At 44.0% G+C, this 18,855-nt stretch overlaps 1 protein-coding gene across 1 annotated transcript in view; it reads left to right on the top strand.

Moving 5' to 3' along the window:
• Positions 1-221: 221 nt before the first annotated feature.
• The window catches only part of CRHR2 (corticotropin releasing hormone receptor 2), a 138,205-nt gene continuing 119,571 nt past the window's right edge, over positions 222-18,855 (top strand). Inside the window, exons 1-2 of the mRNA XM_040062418.1 lie at positions 222-311; positions 13,167-13,260. Of these exons, the coding sequence (XP_039918352.1) occupies positions 246-311; positions 13,167-13,260 (160 nt within the window). The 5' untranslated portion in view covers positions 222-245. The remainder of the gene's footprint in view (positions 312-13,166; positions 13,261-18,855) is intronic.

The raw sequence follows: 18,855 nt of genomic DNA, 5'->3' as shown, positions 1-18,855 counted from the left end.
GTGAGGGTCGCGCTCCAGCGGGGGCCCCCCGCCGCCTCCATCCCCGAGGAATCCTGGGCGGAGGGCGGGCTCGGCTCCCCCTTCTCCCTCCCTCCCCGCCGGGGGTTTGCCCTGGGACGCGCCGGCAGCGCCGGGCTCGGCTCTGGGACGGCGGGCCGGGGGTCAAGGGCAGCAGGCGGGGGGCGATGCCGGCGCCGGGGCAGCGCCGAGGGTCCGGCTGAGGCCCGGGCACCCCCCGAGCCCTCATGGCGGGGCGGGCGCCTCAGCGCAGCCTCCCCGCGGCAGCGGCCGCCGCGCTCCTGCTCCTGCCCGTAAGTCCCGGGGACGGGAACGGGGCGGGGGGTGCGGGACCGGGATCGAGATCGGGACCGGGAGGGAGCGGGGGGAACGCTCCATGACAGCGGGGGACGCAGCGGGGCAGCCCCGGGCGCTCGGGGCTCCGTGCGGGGACCGTGCCCCGCGCGCTCGCAGGTGCGTCCCCGGCTCTGGGACACGGCGGGCGGACACCGCTCCGCTCCCAGGTGCTGCTCCGCCCGTCCCCATGGCTCTTTTGTGCTCCATCACAGGTGCTCGCAGAGACACGCTCGGCCCGCTCGCCTCTGGGTCCCCTCATAGCCCCAGAGCCCCCTTCCCTGTGAGACAGCCACCTTTGCCGGCCAGGAGAGGTCCCAGCACAGGGACCCCACCGGGGTGGCAGCTCCCTGCCGCAGCGGGAAGGGGCTTTGCCTCCCAACTCGCCGCTCCCTGCCGGTGCCCGGTGTCCCCGGCCTCTCTCCCCGTGCCTCTGTGTCACCATGTGCTCCAGCAGCCATCGGCAGTCAGGGGTGGCGATGGGCAGGGCTCAGCCCACGCACCCAGCCAAACACTTGCTCCGAGTTTCTGCGGAGTGAAACGCGCAGGAAGCTTTTCCGAGTGGTCCTTCTCCATCACCGGCATCCCGCTGGGAGATGCTGGGATGAGGTGGACATCAGGTTGGCCTCTGTCGGGCTGGATTTCGAAAGCTTTCCCAGTGGTTTTTGATGGCTTGTTCGTTTTGAGCGACGGTTTCAAGTGTGATTAAGTCCGACTTGAAAAGAAAACGTGAGAGGTTAAGCAGGAGTAACACTGATTTTGTGCAGGATTTGTAAAGGCTGTTCCCACAGCTTTTTAAGTGGCAGTGACCCCAATTATCGCAGCGTAATTGGTCTATCTTCAACATATCCTTAGATAAAGAAAGAAAATCTGTTCTGTTTCCTTAAGTTCTGTCTATTTTGCTTTGGTTTGGGTTTTGTTTATTTTTGGTTTTGTTTGTTTATTTGGGAGCTTTGGTTGGTTTTTTTCTCCCCTGTCTAATTTAGAAAGAAAGAGAAGAGCCAGGTCAACCACAGGCTTCAGAGGCAAACAACACTTCTTTCTTCTTTTTCTTTTTCTTCTTCTTCTTCTTCTTCTTTTTTTTTTTTTTTTTTTTTTTTTTTTTTTTTTTTTTTTTTTTTTTTTTTTTTTTTTTTTTTTAAAGTAGCTTTCCTAGAAGTGAGAGAATACTTTCTCACCTCCGCCAGTGTCGGGGTTTTTTTTATCCCCAAATGAAGGAAGAGATCAGTGCACAGTGGCGTGGGTCTATACAACCTCAAACCGCTTCTTCCTGATCTTTGTTTCTTGATCCCTTTTTTCCTCCCAGTTTGTGTTTTCTCTTACTGATTTATTTTGGTCCATAAAAATATCTGCTTGTCTTTAGAGTGTGGGACTTGCCAGTGAGATTAACAAAAGTACTCAGGTACTGAGTATTTAGCCAGACTAGTCCAATTTCAATGAACCAAGAAATGTCATGTGTTTCCTCTGTGGATGTATTCTATGTATTTTTCAGGTTTCCAGTTCTGCTGCAGCTTTGCATTTGAACTATTTCTGCAAATTTTGGTTGTTGTGTCACTGCTTTAAAAACAAAACCTCCTCAAAAGAAAGGGAGGAAAAAATTAGATTAAAGATCAAAAAGTAAAGTTTCCATAAAATGTGTTTTGTCGAAGAAATGTGAACTCTGAGTGTATTTCTGTTTCTTTTTATAGAGGAGCTTGTTTGGGTGAAACATGCTAGTGTCTGACAGGGGCTTGTGCATATACCTGTGTAGGAAATAACATTTTGAATCTTCAGCTTCAGAGCAGCTCTGGTTGCTCCAGCTGTAGCAGAAGCTTTTGCTGCCCCTTTGGGGAGTGTTTTAATGCCTGAATGTTGTCAGTAAATCTGGATCTCTGCTTTACAGCTGGAGGAAACTTTGCACCGAGAAGCTTAAGAGCAGTGTTTTAAAACTTTGGCTCAAAGCCAAAGCTTTTAAGTTCTTGTTTAACTTGAAAACACTTGAAAGTGGACTCGAAGTCAGTGACTTTATCCACATTTGTGGATTTGAGGAAAGGAATAGCTGCTTGTGGGAGCAGGCCCTTACCCAATTAAGGGAGTTTAAGTTTTCACAGCAGCCGAGCGATTGTGTTTTATGGGAGCTGCAGGGTTTGCAACGCCCACCAGATGAGGCAACTTTCTGGTACAGAATTAGATCTGCCACATGAAAATGCTGGTGCAAATGACCTGACAGATTACACAGGGCTGGTCAGCAAAAGGGTGAAGACTTGCTCTGAGATTTATGTTCTCTTAAAGGAGTTCTGGATGTATGCTGCACTTGAGAACAGACTTAACTGAATGTGGGAAACAAAAAAAACAAACCGTAAAATGAAGGCAAATGAGTCTTACGACATTTTTATATAAAGTCCTTGCTTTGTTCACATAATTTGGAGGGGAGGGGGGGAGTAATTCATCAAAACCAAAAGCAAAGGTTAATATCATTTATTTGTTCTCCTGGAGCTGTTAAAAGAGCTGGGGCAGTGTGAGTGTATCAGCCAGCGATGACAAGTTAAATAGTATTCCTGGTCTGAGGCTGCCAAAATTCAGCCCTATTGTGAATTAATGCAGCATAAACATCTCATCAGGAGAAGCCCTTCCTGGGGCAGTACTTTGTCGGGGTTTAGTCTGTAACTATCCCGTGGCAATTATTTGGTGTTGGAGGGAGGTGGCTGTGTGCTGGTGTTGGCTGGCTTTTGCTTTGCTATAAAACATTTCAGTGATGATGTTCATCCCCGCCCTTAGCCAGCAAGAAAGCAGCTTTAGCTTTTGTGCATATAAGGCATCTGCTTACATATTATTATCCTGTCAAGAGCAGAGGAAAAGTCATGATCAAGTCCTCTAAACTCCGTGACCTTCATATTCCAAACCAGAGTGTGGTTGTGGAGGGTGAGAGAGCAGGGATCTCTTTGAAGGCTGTGCATTATCAGGTGCAGAATTTTCATTTCAGCCTCACAGGTTCTAACTCCACTGCTACATCAATATCTCCAGGAAGGCTCTCCAGCCTTCAGAAAAAAATTCCAGAGAGTGACTTGTGCTCATGTGATTGAGCTCCTTCAGCTTCTAAACCAGGGAGATGCTGTGCAGACTGTGCAGACCATCCCAGGAACTGTCTGAGATACCACCAGATTGCTTGGGGCAGAAACGTGGCCAGGAGCCATTCTAAAAATTTAACAGTAGAAGTGATTAAGGACTTAAAACAGACCTTTGCACTGCCTGATTTATTGGCTTGGATGGAGAGTGCCGTGCTGCCATCGCTCTGGGCTCGCCCCAGGGAGGGGTTTTCCACTAAAGCCAACTCTTCATCTTTGAATTTGGTGATCAGCTCTCTTTGTGTCAGGGATTACTGCGGCTTCCTGCTGCTGATGTGCTGAACTGAGAGACTCACCACGAGAAAAACAGGGTAGTAGTGGATGATAGGGAGTTATTAAGAACGCGTCTTTCTGTTTTCTTTTTATTTTCACTGTGCCCCGTATATTAGTAAACCAAATATTTTAAAAATATTGTTTTAGAACAAGCATTTGCACATTTCTAGATGCTTTTAATAGTTCGGCAGATTTTATTTTTTGGGGAGAGGGGGAGGTGAGGAAATGTGGGTGGTAACAACGGGCTGCACATGCTGCTGAATCTGTTCCTTTTTAGTTTATATCACTTTCAGGTTTTGCAGCACTGAAAAAAACCAAAGAAGGAGATTTAGGGGGAAAGCTGGTTTACACTAGATTAAAAGTTTATACAGCAGATGTCTTTTTTGCAGGAAATTTCTTTTCCACACCGCATCTATAAATTGCAACAGATCGAGCCCTTGTCCTTCTTTCTTGCAATTTTTGCCACTTTTAATCCCAAATGTGGTCTGCTTTTCCTTAAAGTGCAAACATTAATTGTTGGATGTAAAGCTGGAGCTGTCCAGCGAGCCACTCTCACCTCCCTGCCTCATGTGGATACTCAATGGCCTGAGTTAAAGCATTGTAGGAACATTGTCTTTGCCTCCTTATCTTTCTGTTCATAACAACTAAACACTTTCTGGTGGTTTGCTTTATCAAACTGCTTCATACAGAATTGCTGTCTTTTACTGCTAATAATTCTTTTAATCTTAACAGCTTTGAACATAGCTGTATTTGATTTAAGTTGGCAAGTGTTGGGTAAAGTGGTCTAATTTTCTTCTCTGAGAAGTTGGATAAATTTGGCTGCAGTCCTTGTTACAAGAGAAGACAAATAGAAAGAAGATCAGTCGACAGACAGAACTGTCCTTCAGGTGACTGTCTGCTTTAATCTCGTCAGTCACATCCAAATACATGAAAATTTAATTTCCAGTTTGTGTTGCCAGTGTGGGGATGTTTGTGAGGTGCTCCCTGCAATGCCCTCTGACAGGGGGCACGTTCTGTGGTGAGCACTGCTCAGTCCTCTGGCCCTGGGCTCATCTGCGTTGGCTCTCACAAGCAGATGTTCTGCTGGGTCTCCTCAAAAGTTGGTCCATTTGGAAAGGGCTGTGGAAGGGAGAGAGAAAACCACCTCACAGAGGTGGATTTCAATGTCTTGTCCTGACCTCTGGCTCCCAAGTCCCTCCTTGCTGTGCAGAGGAGCCAACATTGAGATCGGGGTGCTGGGAGTGTGCAGCTCCTTCCCCAGCTCTGGTGTGGAACTCAATGGGTGGAGAACTTGGAATCTGCCTTTCCTAACATCCCTTAAGCCTCATGTGCCTGCACAGAAACTCAGCATGTTGTCACTAAATAAGAAAGAAAATCCATTTGATAATTCAAATGGAGCTGAGAAATATTTCTTCCACAGAGCCATAAGAAAATGAAACTAATTAAATGAAGCCAATTAAAGCTCTATGTAAGCTTTTCCATAATGCTGGCTGAGTTACTGTCCACTCTGGCTTGTGTATGCCGGGAAAGTAAATAGTGAGTAATGCAGATGGAGATTAAAATACATTAGCTGTCCTCACTGCAATGCTAAACCCTTGCCCTGGTAATAGTAGCTGGAGTGCCAGAGGACTGGAGAGGAGCCACTTGCTTCCAGGGCTGTGGGATAATCCCTGTTGCTGTTCCCCAGATCCCTGGGATGCGGGAGAGTTGGTCAGTGCTGTTATCTCTGCACTGCCATAGCTTGGGAAGTGCTGTCCTCTGGCAGGGGTGGCTTTTCCAGCGCAAAGGAAGGAGGAAAGGAGGCAAAAGGGAAGGAAAGGAAGTGTTCTGACGGGCCTGAACAGGTTTCCTGTGGGGCTGCCAGCCAGGCTCTGCTCGCTGAGGTATCGATTCCCTTTGAGTGGCAGGAGCAGATCCTAGGCCCGGGCATGGCTTGGGTTTCAGGGGGCTCAGGCCAGCAGAGGCTCCTGAGCCACACCAGGGTTGTGCTGGGCAGTGTGGCCATCACAGCTCTTCCCGGGCTGCTTGCTTGTTTTGTGAGCAAACGTCGCTGCCAGGGACCAGGCTGCTCCTTCTGCTATCAATTGGCTCTTTCAAAGCAGAGAGGAAGCCCAGGGTATCCCTCTGGCTGCTGGGAATGGTGTCTCAGAGCTCAGGAAAATATTCTGACCAGGTGTGCTTCCAGGCAGGTGCACTGAGGGTCTTTCCTCATCCTGCGTCCAAATTCACCTGCTGGGAGATCCAAAGTTTAGTCCACTTTGATCATGAGACACCTTCCATGGTGTGAGAATCCCCTACTTCATCAAATCAAGTGTCTTCGTGAGGATTTTTGAAGTCCTGTCAGACTTGCAGTATTTCTTACCTTCAAAAAGAAAAAAAAAAAAAAGAAAAAAAAATTCCACCTTTAATAATTTTAAAATGTCTTTTTATAGTATTTGGCATAATATTTTAATTATGATTATGTGAACAGAGGAAAAAAACCTTAGAAACATGAGTGAAAGAAACCTCAAAGCGTCTGGATTGCTGATTACTGTTCAAGATGCAGACTGTAAGTTGTTTACTGCATTGCCCATTGAAAGGTTTGGGGGGTAATTGTTATCTGTGATTCTTTTTACCATAAGGACTATAGATCATATAGAATCAAGGAATGAAAGAATAATTCTGGAAGGGATTACCAATAGTTCCTTGTCCAGTCGCCTTCTCAAGGCAGGGTTAATTCCAAAACCAAATCATTCTCGTCCAGTTAGGCTGTGAAAATCTGCAAAGATGGAGCTCTCACAACGTCTCTGAAATGTCTTCTTACAACATCTCTTTTCCAATGCTCAGTCGTTGTCATGGTGCATAATTTTTTCTCTATGTTCTGTGAGATTTTCCCTCACTTCAGCTTGTGAATGATGCCTGTCTTAATGCTCTGCTGTCAGCTCCTGAGAGGAATCTGACTCCTTGGAGAAAAGTCTGTGATTCCCCTTTAGGTAGTGTAAGATAATTCCAGACCTGGAGTTGAATTTCGCTGTGATATTTGGTTTTCAAATCTAAAAGTAAGCTCCAGCCTATCAAATCTAAAAGTGAGCTCTGGCCCAAGAATTAGCAGTTTAAGGAAAGATGGAGAGAAAGTTCACTGCTGATACCCAGTGCCACCTCACTGGCTCATTTTCAAATCCCTCTCAGGAAATCTTGGGTCGGAGGAACATTTTGTGGAGGATACAGAGGTACTACTGTTGGCATTCCATGGGAAGCTGAGCAGATACCATCATCTGATAAAGTCTTGATCCAGATGGGGTTTTGCCTTTTTCAGGTGGCAAAGACCTGAAAAACAAAGATTGGGAGCTCAGATTTGTTGAGCTGGAGCTGGGAGAGCCTGTGAAGGGTGGCCTTGGAGGTGTAGTGGCAGTGGTGACGATGGATGGGTAAATGATCCTTGCTGAGGCTCTACATGTAGGTGAGATATTGGTATTCACTTGGGTAAATAGGACTTTTAAACTTGAGCTACTGTGGATTCCCTGAGTGTTTTGTCTCCAGTGCATGATTATCTCATCCTGGAGTCCATGTTTAAAGCACAGGTGATGGATTGCTCCTTGACAGTGGTTCCTTCTTCCACTGAGCCTTAGGGAACCTGAAGCAAAGCCTGCTGGAATAGGGTGGGTGAGGTGAATTGCATTGGAGCTGCTGAGAGGATTCATAGGAATGGCAACTGGGTGGGAAAAAATTACTCAGGGGTTTGTAGACCTAAGGAGAGGGCAGACATGAAGGTAGGAGTGCTGTGAGTGGCTCTCTCCCCTTCCAGGCTCAGAATATGATACCCACAGATGGGGGGCATGAATAACAAAACTCTTCAAGGATGTGAAATTGAAAGGTCTTTCCATTAAAAAAAAAAAAAAAAAAAAAAATCAGGAGAGCTGCAGCTTGTGATTCAAATGCAGTAACGCTCGTTTTTAACATCTCAGATTACTTTGGAAGGGCTTGGAGACCTGGTTGGACGAGTCCAGCTCATGGGTGGCCTCATCCAGGTTTGGTTTGTATTTTGTGACTCAGAAAATCCCTCAGCACCTTTCAGTGGATGAAGAACCTCCCCTCTAAAAGCTGCTTCAGCAGAGCGTGTAGGCAATGCTCACTGAAGGCAGATCTCCAAGTTTCAAAGACAACAGTGAAGTTCAGTGGTGGGCTCAGTGTAGCAGGTGCTCGAGGGTTTTTTTTAATTTATTTTTGCATAAAGATTGATTTAATTTCATGCTTTAAAACTGAGCATGTGTTCAGTCGCTTTATTGAGCTGGGGTCCTAATTCCCATTCCATGCAGACTTTTAGTCTCTTTTTCCAGACTTCCTGGAATAGCTGCTGAGTACATCTGGCCTCTAAGATCATGGAGCAGTGTCTCCTGGAGCATTTGGTGTTCTCTAGCAAGTAGCAATGTTTTATGTAGCCACTTGGATTAACTCAGAGGGGGTTTAAAGAGCTGAAGGATGACTTGAAGAGGAGCCTGTTTTTCTTGAACTGTGCTCAGAGTCTTTCCCTTTACTGTAACCTTAGCTGGCTCAGGTTTCAGGTTGCAGGCTCCTGTGAAAACTTGTATTTAGACTTTCTATCCCAAATGGAAATTATTTTTCTGGTGAAGCTGAGCCAAACAATTGTACACTGCCAAGTGCTGCTGCACGAGCGATTTTAAGTTACTGGCTTGAGAAAGGCCAGAAACATCTTGATGCAGAGGGCTGACATTTTTGGTTCTCCAGAAAGCAAAGTATTTCCCACACACTGGCCCTCTGAGTACTGCTCTTTAATAAGCATCACTTTCAGCTGCATCTTGTGGATGAAGTAACCATGTGGTAGTGGATATAAATCCACCCTGGCCACTGTAAAAATGACTTTCTCCTCCTCTCCTATGTTAATCTCTGGTTTTGTCCTGAAGTAGCAGTTTCCACTCTTCTGGTTGTGCATATTCCTTCAGGTGATTAGTAGTCAGCAAATATTTCAGCTCTCCTCATCCTCTCCCATGTGTTGCCATCTCTGAGAAGGAAAGAACTGCTCAGATGAACACTGGCATTTGTTATAAGAGCATACCAAGGAATATCTGGCGTTTTTTCTCCCAAAGCATCTGTTTCCCCAGACCAGTGATGCAAAACTCGCCAGATGCCCACTTGCCCTGGAAACTGTGTTCAAACAGAGGATGGATTTTGTCAAGGAAGTGTGGGATTTGCTTTGATTTTGCTGTGTTGAACTCTTTCACTAATTACATTTTCATTGTGAAGTTAGATGCCTGTTTTTCCCTAAAACAAACTTCTGTGGACACAAAATAAAAACTTTTGCTTTTAATTGGGCCACTGTTCTGAGCATGTCCATCCCAGAAAATGGGGTGAGAACTCAATTTCATTGTGGAGATGGAGTGAATTTATTTGCATTGCCTAATTGAAAAACTAGAAATTAAATGCAGATTTCCCTTTTTTCTCGCACTCACTCTTTTTAATTATTATTTTTTTTTCCTGAGTTCTGGGGCAAAGCTACCAAGCAGCAGTTTTTCTGTGTGCTGAAGACAGTTTTGCTGCAATTTTGATGTTGAAACAAGATAGCATTTGCAGCCTCAGATATTTTAAAGAAACCCATGGGAAGAGCTGAAGTAGGAGTCTGAAGAGAGGAGGTTCCCAGAGATGAAGAGTAGGAGGAAACACCCTCCTGATATGATCCATGCCACTGCCAGAGGTGGTTTCTCAGGAGTGGAAAATGCTTTAGCTTTATAGATGAATACAGTGGATAATTCAGGGTGAGACTTCATTCTTGTGTGGAAAAGAAGACATGAGAGGGATCCTTCTCTTGTCAGCTGTGGGCTGAGCACATTTTGTGTTGACAACTCCCACATTTTTCCATGTTGGAAGGTCACTTCATCCTGCTTAGTAAAAGAAAGAGCCCAGATGATTAAATGAGATGGCGATGTGCTCGTGTCTTCTGCAGCCATCATTTCTAGGGATGTTTTGTCCTCTCCTTTTGTGTGCAGTGTCTAAAGAAAATTTAGGAATTATGCATCTAAGTGACTCTGTCCTTACAGAGCATAAGACCCAGCTGATGCAGTCAGTGGAGATAATTTCAGTTTAAAGATTTAAAACACTGTAGATGAGATGCATCTGGAAAATTCCTGCTTCTCTTCCCAAATTCCAGAGGAATCCCTGTGTGATCAGCTCAGCAGCTGCTCTCTGTTTTGAAGTCTAAGCTATTCAATACAAATCCCACTGCTTTTCTGGGAGTTGCTTTCTGCTGAGACGCTGTTGTACTTCCACGGGATGGATTTGTTTGGGACCTCGGGAGTACTAGAAACTACATTTTTTTAAAAAAGAGGTTTTGCTCTGTTGCTTTGAGGCTATGTCAGATGTCAGCACCTCTCAGCATGCCACCAGCAGATGTTTGACAGGGAGGCCTAACGGGTGGCTTTTATTAGAGCACTGAGTATGGCATCTGGGAATTCTTGTGTGAGAATGGGAAAGGGGAGTGTGTGCAGCTCTCCGTGTTTGGCAGCATCCACTGCGTCCAAACTCCCCTCTACCTTGGCAAGGGGTGTTCCACTGTTGTGGGTGATCCTTTTCCACTTTAGTCCTTCCCTTCAGCTTTCACTCCTGCTGACTTCACCCACTCTGCTGCTACCTACTGTGAGATACTCAAACTTACCAGATGCTGCATTGTGGCTCTTTGGTAGCCCCATGCTTGAATTGACATTTTTGGATCATATCCATAGCTTTGGGGGCTGGTTTATATTCCAAAGCCATTCCTTTATATTTCTGTAGCCATTTTTTCCATGTGTGAGAGGAGAAAACAGCTTCTCCCATGCAGGTGAATTTTACAGCACCGTTGTTCATTTGGTTTTATATTCTATATTGCTGCATAATGGAACTCAGTATTTCAAACCAGAACTCTTTGTTAATCCTTCTTAAAATGAAGCTACAAATCCTCTCTAACCTGGATGAAATAACCACAAATTCTAGTGGGAACTGAGAGTAGGCAACACTTGTGTCTCATAGTTGATCACTGACAGAGATAAAGATCATTCATGAATTAATGAAGAGCAGTGACCATATCCAAGGGGAAAGGTCCAACAAAATGCCCATGAGACAGGCGGACAGACACACCAGAGCAATTCATCCTTTTCCCAAAGTCCTCTCAAATGTGAATGGGGTGTTGACTAAAGGCTCTGTATTTTTCTTTTTTTTCTGGAGACTCAGAGCTGGCCTGCTCTTAGTTGCTGTCCCTGCTTTGGAAAGTAAAGGATTCATTTCCACCTCAGTCTTTGGCTCAGCGCATTAGTTTCATTTGTTCATAAATGCCCACCGTGGCTCAGAGGAATTAAGATGGACATTTCTATGCATGATTTAGGTAAATTTGCAGCACAAAAAAGAACTGATTTGGTGGGCAGAGGTTATGGAATAGCTGTTTTAAGAGAAATGCAGTTTGAGTGAAGTCATGCATTAGTGACCCAAAGCAATTATTTCACTACTTCAAAATATAATTTCTGTGCCGTCAAGGGCCCAGTTATTTATCTTTACAATTCTACATTACTGGAATGTTTCTCTTTGTTTGCTTGTTTTATTGTTTATTATTAATGTAAGAGGATTTTTTTCAGTCTTTTGGGGTTTGTCTGCTTTAAATACTCTTTTTGAAAAAAAATAAAAGTTTTGCGCACAGGAAGGCTGTTGACTGTGGTTAGCAGAGAGAAAATGAAACCAAAAGTAACATAATATGTGTAAGGCACTTTTCCCCCCACCAGCCAAATTAACCTGAGCTGACCCTAAGGCAAATGTGACATTTAACCTTTCCTATTCTTGCCCAGGCTGTGCTGAGCTTGACCTCTGTGTGTTCTTTCCCATCGTCTCGGGAAGGGCACAGCTGGACTCGCGGCGTATTTACAGTACACGGGGATGGCTCGGGTTTCTTCTCTGAAGTGAGGCACTGCTTTGGCCTGGGAGGTGGCAGAAGGGTGAGGGATGGAGGGGGAGAAATGCCTGTGCTGTGACAGGGTCTGACATGAGATGTGGCCACTGCAGAGTGTGGTTTCGGGAGCTCTGTGCCTTGGGAGGTGGAATCTGTACCTGGCTGCTCAGCAGCCACCGCCTTTATCTCCTTGACCTGGCCATGCACGGAGGTTTTGTTATGAGAGGCAGGAGTTTGGAACCTCCCTGGTGGAGAAACAGCACCTTCGTGGAGTTTGTATGAAAAGAATGAAGTCTGAGGAAGGCTTTCTGCTTGTACTTCAACACTTCCTATTTTGTAAATAACAGCAAAGTGAGAAATAGGAAGAAAAAGGTGCTGTACAAAGAACAGTTGTTCTTTAGACACCAACATTGACAATGGATTCCATTGTCATAGGTATTTACCCTCCTTTTTATTACGTGACAGAGAATTCAGTGACATAAAATGGGTTCCTCAATCACTTAACACACCTGAGAGCACCGAAATATAACATCAACCTTCAAGGAATAGGGTTGTTTTCTTGAGTAAAAGCTGCCTGAATTGTGTTGGAGTAATTCTGTGTAAACAGAAGGGCAAAGGCATTTTGTGTGTTACCATGGCTTTATATCCCCCTCAGAAACAGTCAGAAAGATTTTGTTTCATAGTTTGAAAATGGAATTTTCTATCATTGATTTGTCACTCTGGAATTTTCCTGCCACATTTCGTTCTGCCTTTCTTAAAAAGCTTTCCAAGAGCTTCTCTCACTCCAAGCAGGATCCCAACTTGGCTCTGTATTTTGATGTACAACTCTGGGCTTCTCTCCTCTGTCTGCACTGGGCGCTTCAGTTTTGAGTGTTAAAATTAAAATCTCCCCATTGATTTTCAACTCTATTTCCTAAAATTTACTTGGGGTCATACTGTTATCTTGTACTGAACCTGCAGCTTTCTCAAAGTGCCCATGTTAGCATTACTGCTCTTTCTCTCAGTAGAAGGCTCAACCCTGAATGCTGAGGCTCAGAAACTTGTGTGTCTTTCGCTGGCTAAAAAAACCACAGGAAACCCTACAGGGGTGCCCAATTATCCTATATAGTCCATGGAAACACCCTCTTTGAGCCCTCTGGACTGCCCTTTGCCAATTGCTGTGTCTCTTGAATGTGCAGGGATCTTTGGCGCTCACATGCCAATTAAAAGTTCACTGAAAAAAACTCTACACATGATCTTTAATGGGATGTGATTCAGCTCTGCTATTTCAGGCGTCTAGTTTTAGGTGAGACAGAGTGGATCCTGAGCTTTGTTAAAGGCATTGAGCGGCTCCCACAAGGAGAGATCCAGACAAGGTGGTTAATTTGCAGTTTTCTGCATTAATCAGGTGAATTCCATGTGATGCCCTGTGTCTGTACCTGGGTAAATCATGAACGGGAACTGCTCTGAGACTGATGGGGTTTGTTGTACTCATGAATGAGAAAACCTGTTCTAGGCTGCTGCTTTACCTGCTTGGTTTCTTTCTGTTTATCCAGATAGTTCTCCACTGTGAATCCTCTGTGAACCTGCCCTTGTCTGTTCTGCTGGAAAAGTACTGCGAAGCTTTGTCAGCCCGCACCAATGTCACAGGTATTTATTCCTCCATTTCTTGGGGGCTTCTTGTTACTGGAGGATTTTCAAAGTGTCCTTGCTCCAGGAACATCTTTTCCTGCTGAAATAAACATACTATCTCTGGCCTCAGCTTTTCCTTGGTGACAATGAGCAGTGGTGTGACAAGGAAAGAGAACCTGGAATTTCACATGCCTGGAGAGAGCTTCAGAGGAGCTACTGACAGCCCTTTCTCTTAATCTGTTGAATTAGCTGTACTCACTGACTGATGTGATAGTTGAAGATTCGTGTTGTTTAAGTGTTTTGCCCATTTATCTAGACCAGTTTTTAGAGGCAGAGCAAAGCACTTGTCTCTTGCCTAAAATACACCAGCACAAAAATGATGCTGTAAGAGACATGAAACTGGACCCAGCTTTGTTTCAGAAGTGGGAGAGGCACACTCAGAGCCACTCCTCTGCAGCATCACTCTGAGGCATGTGCTGCAATGAATGGTGTTGCTGGGGGAAAAATTAAATTTCTTCCCTTGCTCTTCATTTTCTTTTTCCCCCCTGGTGAATCTTTGTGGAGGGAGGAGTTTAAAATATAATGTAGGTATTATCATTCAGCCAATTCTCCAGCCCTGGGAAATGGCAAAGGACACAAGGCTCAGGGAATTAAAAATCTTTCTGTAAAGTATGTCGGATCAGTGGTGTTTTATTCTGACTTTATCAATTCCTTAAGGACAATAAGATGATCTAGATATCAGACTGAAGTGTGAAAGTTGTGGTGCCTTAACTGCCTCTCAATTTGCATATAAATGGGTGTGTTGACCTGCATTATAAATCTGGCCCAAGCTCTGCCCCTTGCTGCCATTGTGTTCCAGGGAGCAGCTCTGCCTCGTGTAGCAGATTTGTTTATATCAATTTAATGACCATCTATTCCATTCCTTAGCTGGAAACAAAGGGAAGATAAATGAGGTTCTGTATTTGGACCTTTTTTTTCAGGTGTTCTTTGCCTTTTGAATGTGTTTGTAAATATTATCGTAAAACTTGCCATTTATTCATTAAGTGTTTTTCTTTGTGCAGAGCTTCTGTTTTAGAAAAAAATACAGATTTCACGTCAGGCTGTCTTAGAAGTCAGCAAACAATTTATTTTTCAGTTGTTGACAAAATATAATTTTCTGGGCTGTTTATGTGATTCATGAGCACAGGGCATCTTCTCCAGTGGAGTGTGGCTACTGGAACAGAATATTAATGGGAATAGGGAAGGGAGAAGCCACAGAAACGTCTCTCCTATTCCACTGTCTTTGTGAGGTATCATTGATCAGAGGTAAAGCAATGCCCTGAAATTTATGGAAGTTGATTTTTATCCTGTCCCACCTGTAGCTTTTTTAGAACAAACTTTCCTATGATACTTTGAAATCCTGTGAACCTGTACTGTGCTTTGAGAGTGGGTTTATACACATAATAAACCCTAAATACAGTAAACCCCATATCTGGTCCATGGTCAGCCTCAGGCATAGGCATGGGGTGAACTTTGGGACATCCTAGGGACAAAGATTCACTTTTTTGCTTAGCATGGACCAGTGTTCTTTTCTCAGTGTGGTGGATCATCAGCAAGAACATGGTGGTTGTAACCATGACATGTTGGTTTTGTGCTTCATGAAAACTGGATCTTCCAAACAGTCTGGGCTATTCAGCCATGAGCCTTCTCAATAAAAATGGAGGTGTGCAATATAATTACCATCTCTTCCTGGTCAGCAGAGCTCTGTTGGTAGAGTTAAAGACCAAAGCACGATTTAATCTTAAATTAAAACCTAAAACGGGGCAGAAACAAAACGCTTTTTCTTTGTTAGGATCCAAGGATAACGAGTTTCTGTAACTAAGTCTGCTCTAATATTTCAGTGTCCAAAATGAGATGAGCTGTGTTGCAGCCCTCATTTTGAACCCTGATAATGACAAGGATGTGTCACACGGGAACATGGGTGAGCTCCATTCAGCAGCGTGGATGGAGAGAACCAGACCACAGAGCCTGCAGTGTCTGAGACTTTTCTCTGGCTCCTGTTCTTTGACACAGTGCAAATATCATATTTTAGAAGGGGGGGGGGGGGGAAATCAAGAAAAGGAACCTAAGGACAGCCATATTGAACAATCTTTATTTAGCTGGGAGAACAGTAAACATTAAGCTTTGTAATTCGTTATCTTCCCTGTTTCTTTTCCAGAAGATGCTGTTAATTAGTCCAATATGTTAATTTCCTCCTCTTATAATTACTAATTTCACCCCCCAAATATGTTCACACTAAGTATCCCAAACAGATGGCATAAAATGCTTTTGAGAATGTAATGCATGGGTAATTTCACAGAATGGCTGAGAGAATGACATTGTAAATTCATTCCGAAGCAATTTAAACCAAGAAATACTTTTTAGGAGTTGGAAAGCAACATAACTCATTTTCTCTTTTGGGCATTGTTTCCTTGGAAAAATCCCTGGATGGCACCGTCAGGATTGCTTGGATTCAGTTCCTGAGCGTGATGGTGTTGTCAGTGAGTGGTTTAGGTCATTACAGGATCACCATCAAAGCCATTAGCAAAACGACGTTCAGCATGGATTTGTAAAAGTGTGAGTTGGCAAAGTTCAGTGTCAAGGTCCACTCTACAACTTTTTACGTGGATGAAACACACAGAGGAAAATCGAGATAGAATTGAGCTAGAATGATTTACACAGAGATGACAAATGCACAGGGGTAAAAGCGGCCCTTCTGCTGAGTCATGAGGGTCAGGGTAGACCTCTCTTGCTTGTTAAACTCATTACAGAGTTTAGGTGCAGCTCAGTCTAGTCTTAGTCCCAGACCTGGTCAAAGGTTTATATCTAAAGGATTACAGCTGTAATTAATTAGTATGACCTAAAGCACCACCATCAAATGCATTCCAGCAAAAGGTGATCTTACCAGGATGCTGTAAAAACACCGGTTCACCAGAGATGGAATTTTTACACGGCTTCTGAACCAACAGCAGTCTGAGGTTTGGATCACAGGATTTTTAGCAGTTCCTAATCATTGACTAATTTAACATTTACGGAGATTGTCAGTAGAATTTATTACAAATACAATATTCAATTATAGAGCTAAGATGGCAACATTCATACTATACTTTCTGTAGGTATCTAAATTTCCATCCTGGCCATGATCTGGGTTGGTAATTACTGGAATTTTTAAAATTCCGGTAACAGTGGAAGGTAAGGAATGTTCCAAGGCTATCAGGGAATGACTGAATATTCCCACTGTCATTCCCCACACAACATGCTCTCTGCTTCCACACTGGATATACAGAAGTCCTTGGTATGGGGTCAAGAGACACTTTACCACCAAACTCATTTCACAAAGGCCACGGCTTAGCAGGAATTCCTGGGATCGTAGAACAATCCAGAAGAGATCTGGGTAATGGGGGAAATGCACCACTCCAGATGGAGAGTGTCTTTGTGTCCGTGAACCTGAAGAAAAGTATTGTATTTAATTATTACTTTGCTTTCATATATAAGACAAATTTGTTGAAATGGCAGAATTTATTTTTTTAAGGGGGCTCAGCTTAAGATGTTTCTGATGTTGGAATTTCCTACTCTGGTTTGACTAGAATTACGGTGATAGCTAAGATGAGCAGGTGGCTATAATTCTATATATCTATATGATACAGGCACTGAGTTATAGCTTGAATTTTTATAGGAACTTAGAGAACAGAGATCCTCAGTTCACACTGAAATTACATTAATTGTAGAATGTTTCTGCATTATTTCTTTCACATCCTTTGACTTTCCCATCTTACCTGTTTCCACAAGAGACTGCAAGTCTCAGCTTGCATCTGACCCTGCTTAATTTTGATCTGCATGGAAATATTTTGATTCCCCTATTTTTTCCATTGACACATTTGACAGAATCTTTAAGACATTGTCAAAAGATGATTCATCTGAAAACATGAATTTTGTCCAAAAACACAAATAGACCAGCGTGTGGATGGCCAATGCTACTGTTTTGTATCAGTATACAAATTACATTCTCTGGTTTTTTTTCTCTTTCTTCCTCTTCAGTCAGTTTGAAGGTTGCAGTTTGCATTTATGGTGTTTAAGTGTATTCAGACAATCCAGTAAAGAGAGAGAGGCAGTAAATCAGATGTCATGCATTTCATTTTCAGAAGTTCTGGGATGCACTGAAAGGAAAAATTACCTGTTTCTCCTGGGGACTGGATCCTCTTGATCTGGGGGTTAGTTCCTTGTCCTCATTCTGGTCGCTTTGTAGTGAAAGGCTGTAGTGTAAATGTTGTGTAAATCCTGATTCTGAGTGGTGCAGGATTCCACCTGTGCAAATTCAGGCTTACGCTTCTCCTGTGTTGTTTCCTCAAGCCTCTGGGGAAGCTGTGGTTTAAGGAGAGTGTTGGTGGATGTGAGAGGAATGTATCCAAGGATGGATCCCAGGGATGGATCCACAACTCATCAAAGATGCTCATCAAGTCTCCAGCTAACCTGACATCAATCACTTGGAGTTTGCCATCATTTTCCCAATTGCTGGGACAGTGTTTTATTCTAGAGGCTCCTCCAGCGCAAAACTGGGAATGAATGAATTGTGTTGTTCTTGGCTGGCTTGTTAGTTTTAAGTAACCAATTTCAATCATTCTTGAATCAACGATCCTTTTAGTGGATGAAAGTTTTATGACACACAGGCATATTTCATGATTTGCTTTCCGTCCCGAACTGCGAAGGTGAGCCCCTTTCTGCTCCAGGGGTTATTTATTTTTTGTACATCACACTATTCTGTTTCCTGGAAACAGAAGATTTGGCATCACTACATCCCCAAATATCCCTCCAGAGTAATGGTATGGCAGCAATTCTCACTGCTTCCCTTCTGATTTTCTCAGCAGGCCACATCAATGAGCAGTCCCATTTCGAATGAGACTTGGATGGGCTATTTATTTTCACAGATTCTTTCACTCCCTTGGCGTCAGCCTGCTGGCTGCAGCTCCCCACGCTGCTCCTGCAGCTGCTCTGGGGGACAGGGTCACATCCACAGCACCCAGGCACTGCTCCCAGGCAGAAAGATAACCTCAGACATCGATGTTTGCACCATCCCCACTTGAGCTGGACACCAGCAACCTTCCCAGCACTTCCTATTTTCAGATGTTGCAACAGCACTATTTAAATAGAGGTGATGATGTTGGTTTACTTTCCCACTGCCCCAAATGACATACCAGGAGTCTAACTCTGCTTGCTCGTGTTTCCCAAAATAAAGCTGACAGTTCTGGGTGTTGTTGAACAATTTGTACTACTGCCCTCATCATTTAAAAATTTAAATTTAAAAAGTTGCATTTTTTTCGAGCCTGGTACGGTTCCAAACCGAGGGCATGGAAATCCTTTGTGTATTAGGAAACTGTACACAGTACAACAAGTTTTGTGGTCCACTAGACAGGATTATTAGAGTAGAAGAAAAATGTAATAATGCCAGGGTTATGGGTTTGATCCCTGTATGGCCCATTCACTTAAGAGCTGGACTTGATAATCCTTGTGGATCCTTTCCAAATCAAATTATTCTGTGATTTAGGTCGGAAAAGGCCCTTAGGATCATCCAGTCCAGCCACTAATACAACACTGCCA

The sequence above is a fragment of the Hirundo rustica genome, chromosome 1 (genome assembly GCF_015227805.2).
Source record: "Hirundo rustica isolate bHirRus1 chromosome 1, bHirRus1.pri.v3, whole genome shotgun sequence".
In the NCBI taxonomy this organism is placed as follows: domain Eukaryota; kingdom Metazoa; phylum Chordata; class Aves; order Passeriformes; family Hirundinidae; genus Hirundo; species Hirundo rustica.
This window is presented reverse-complemented; position numbering and strand designations above follow the sequence as displayed.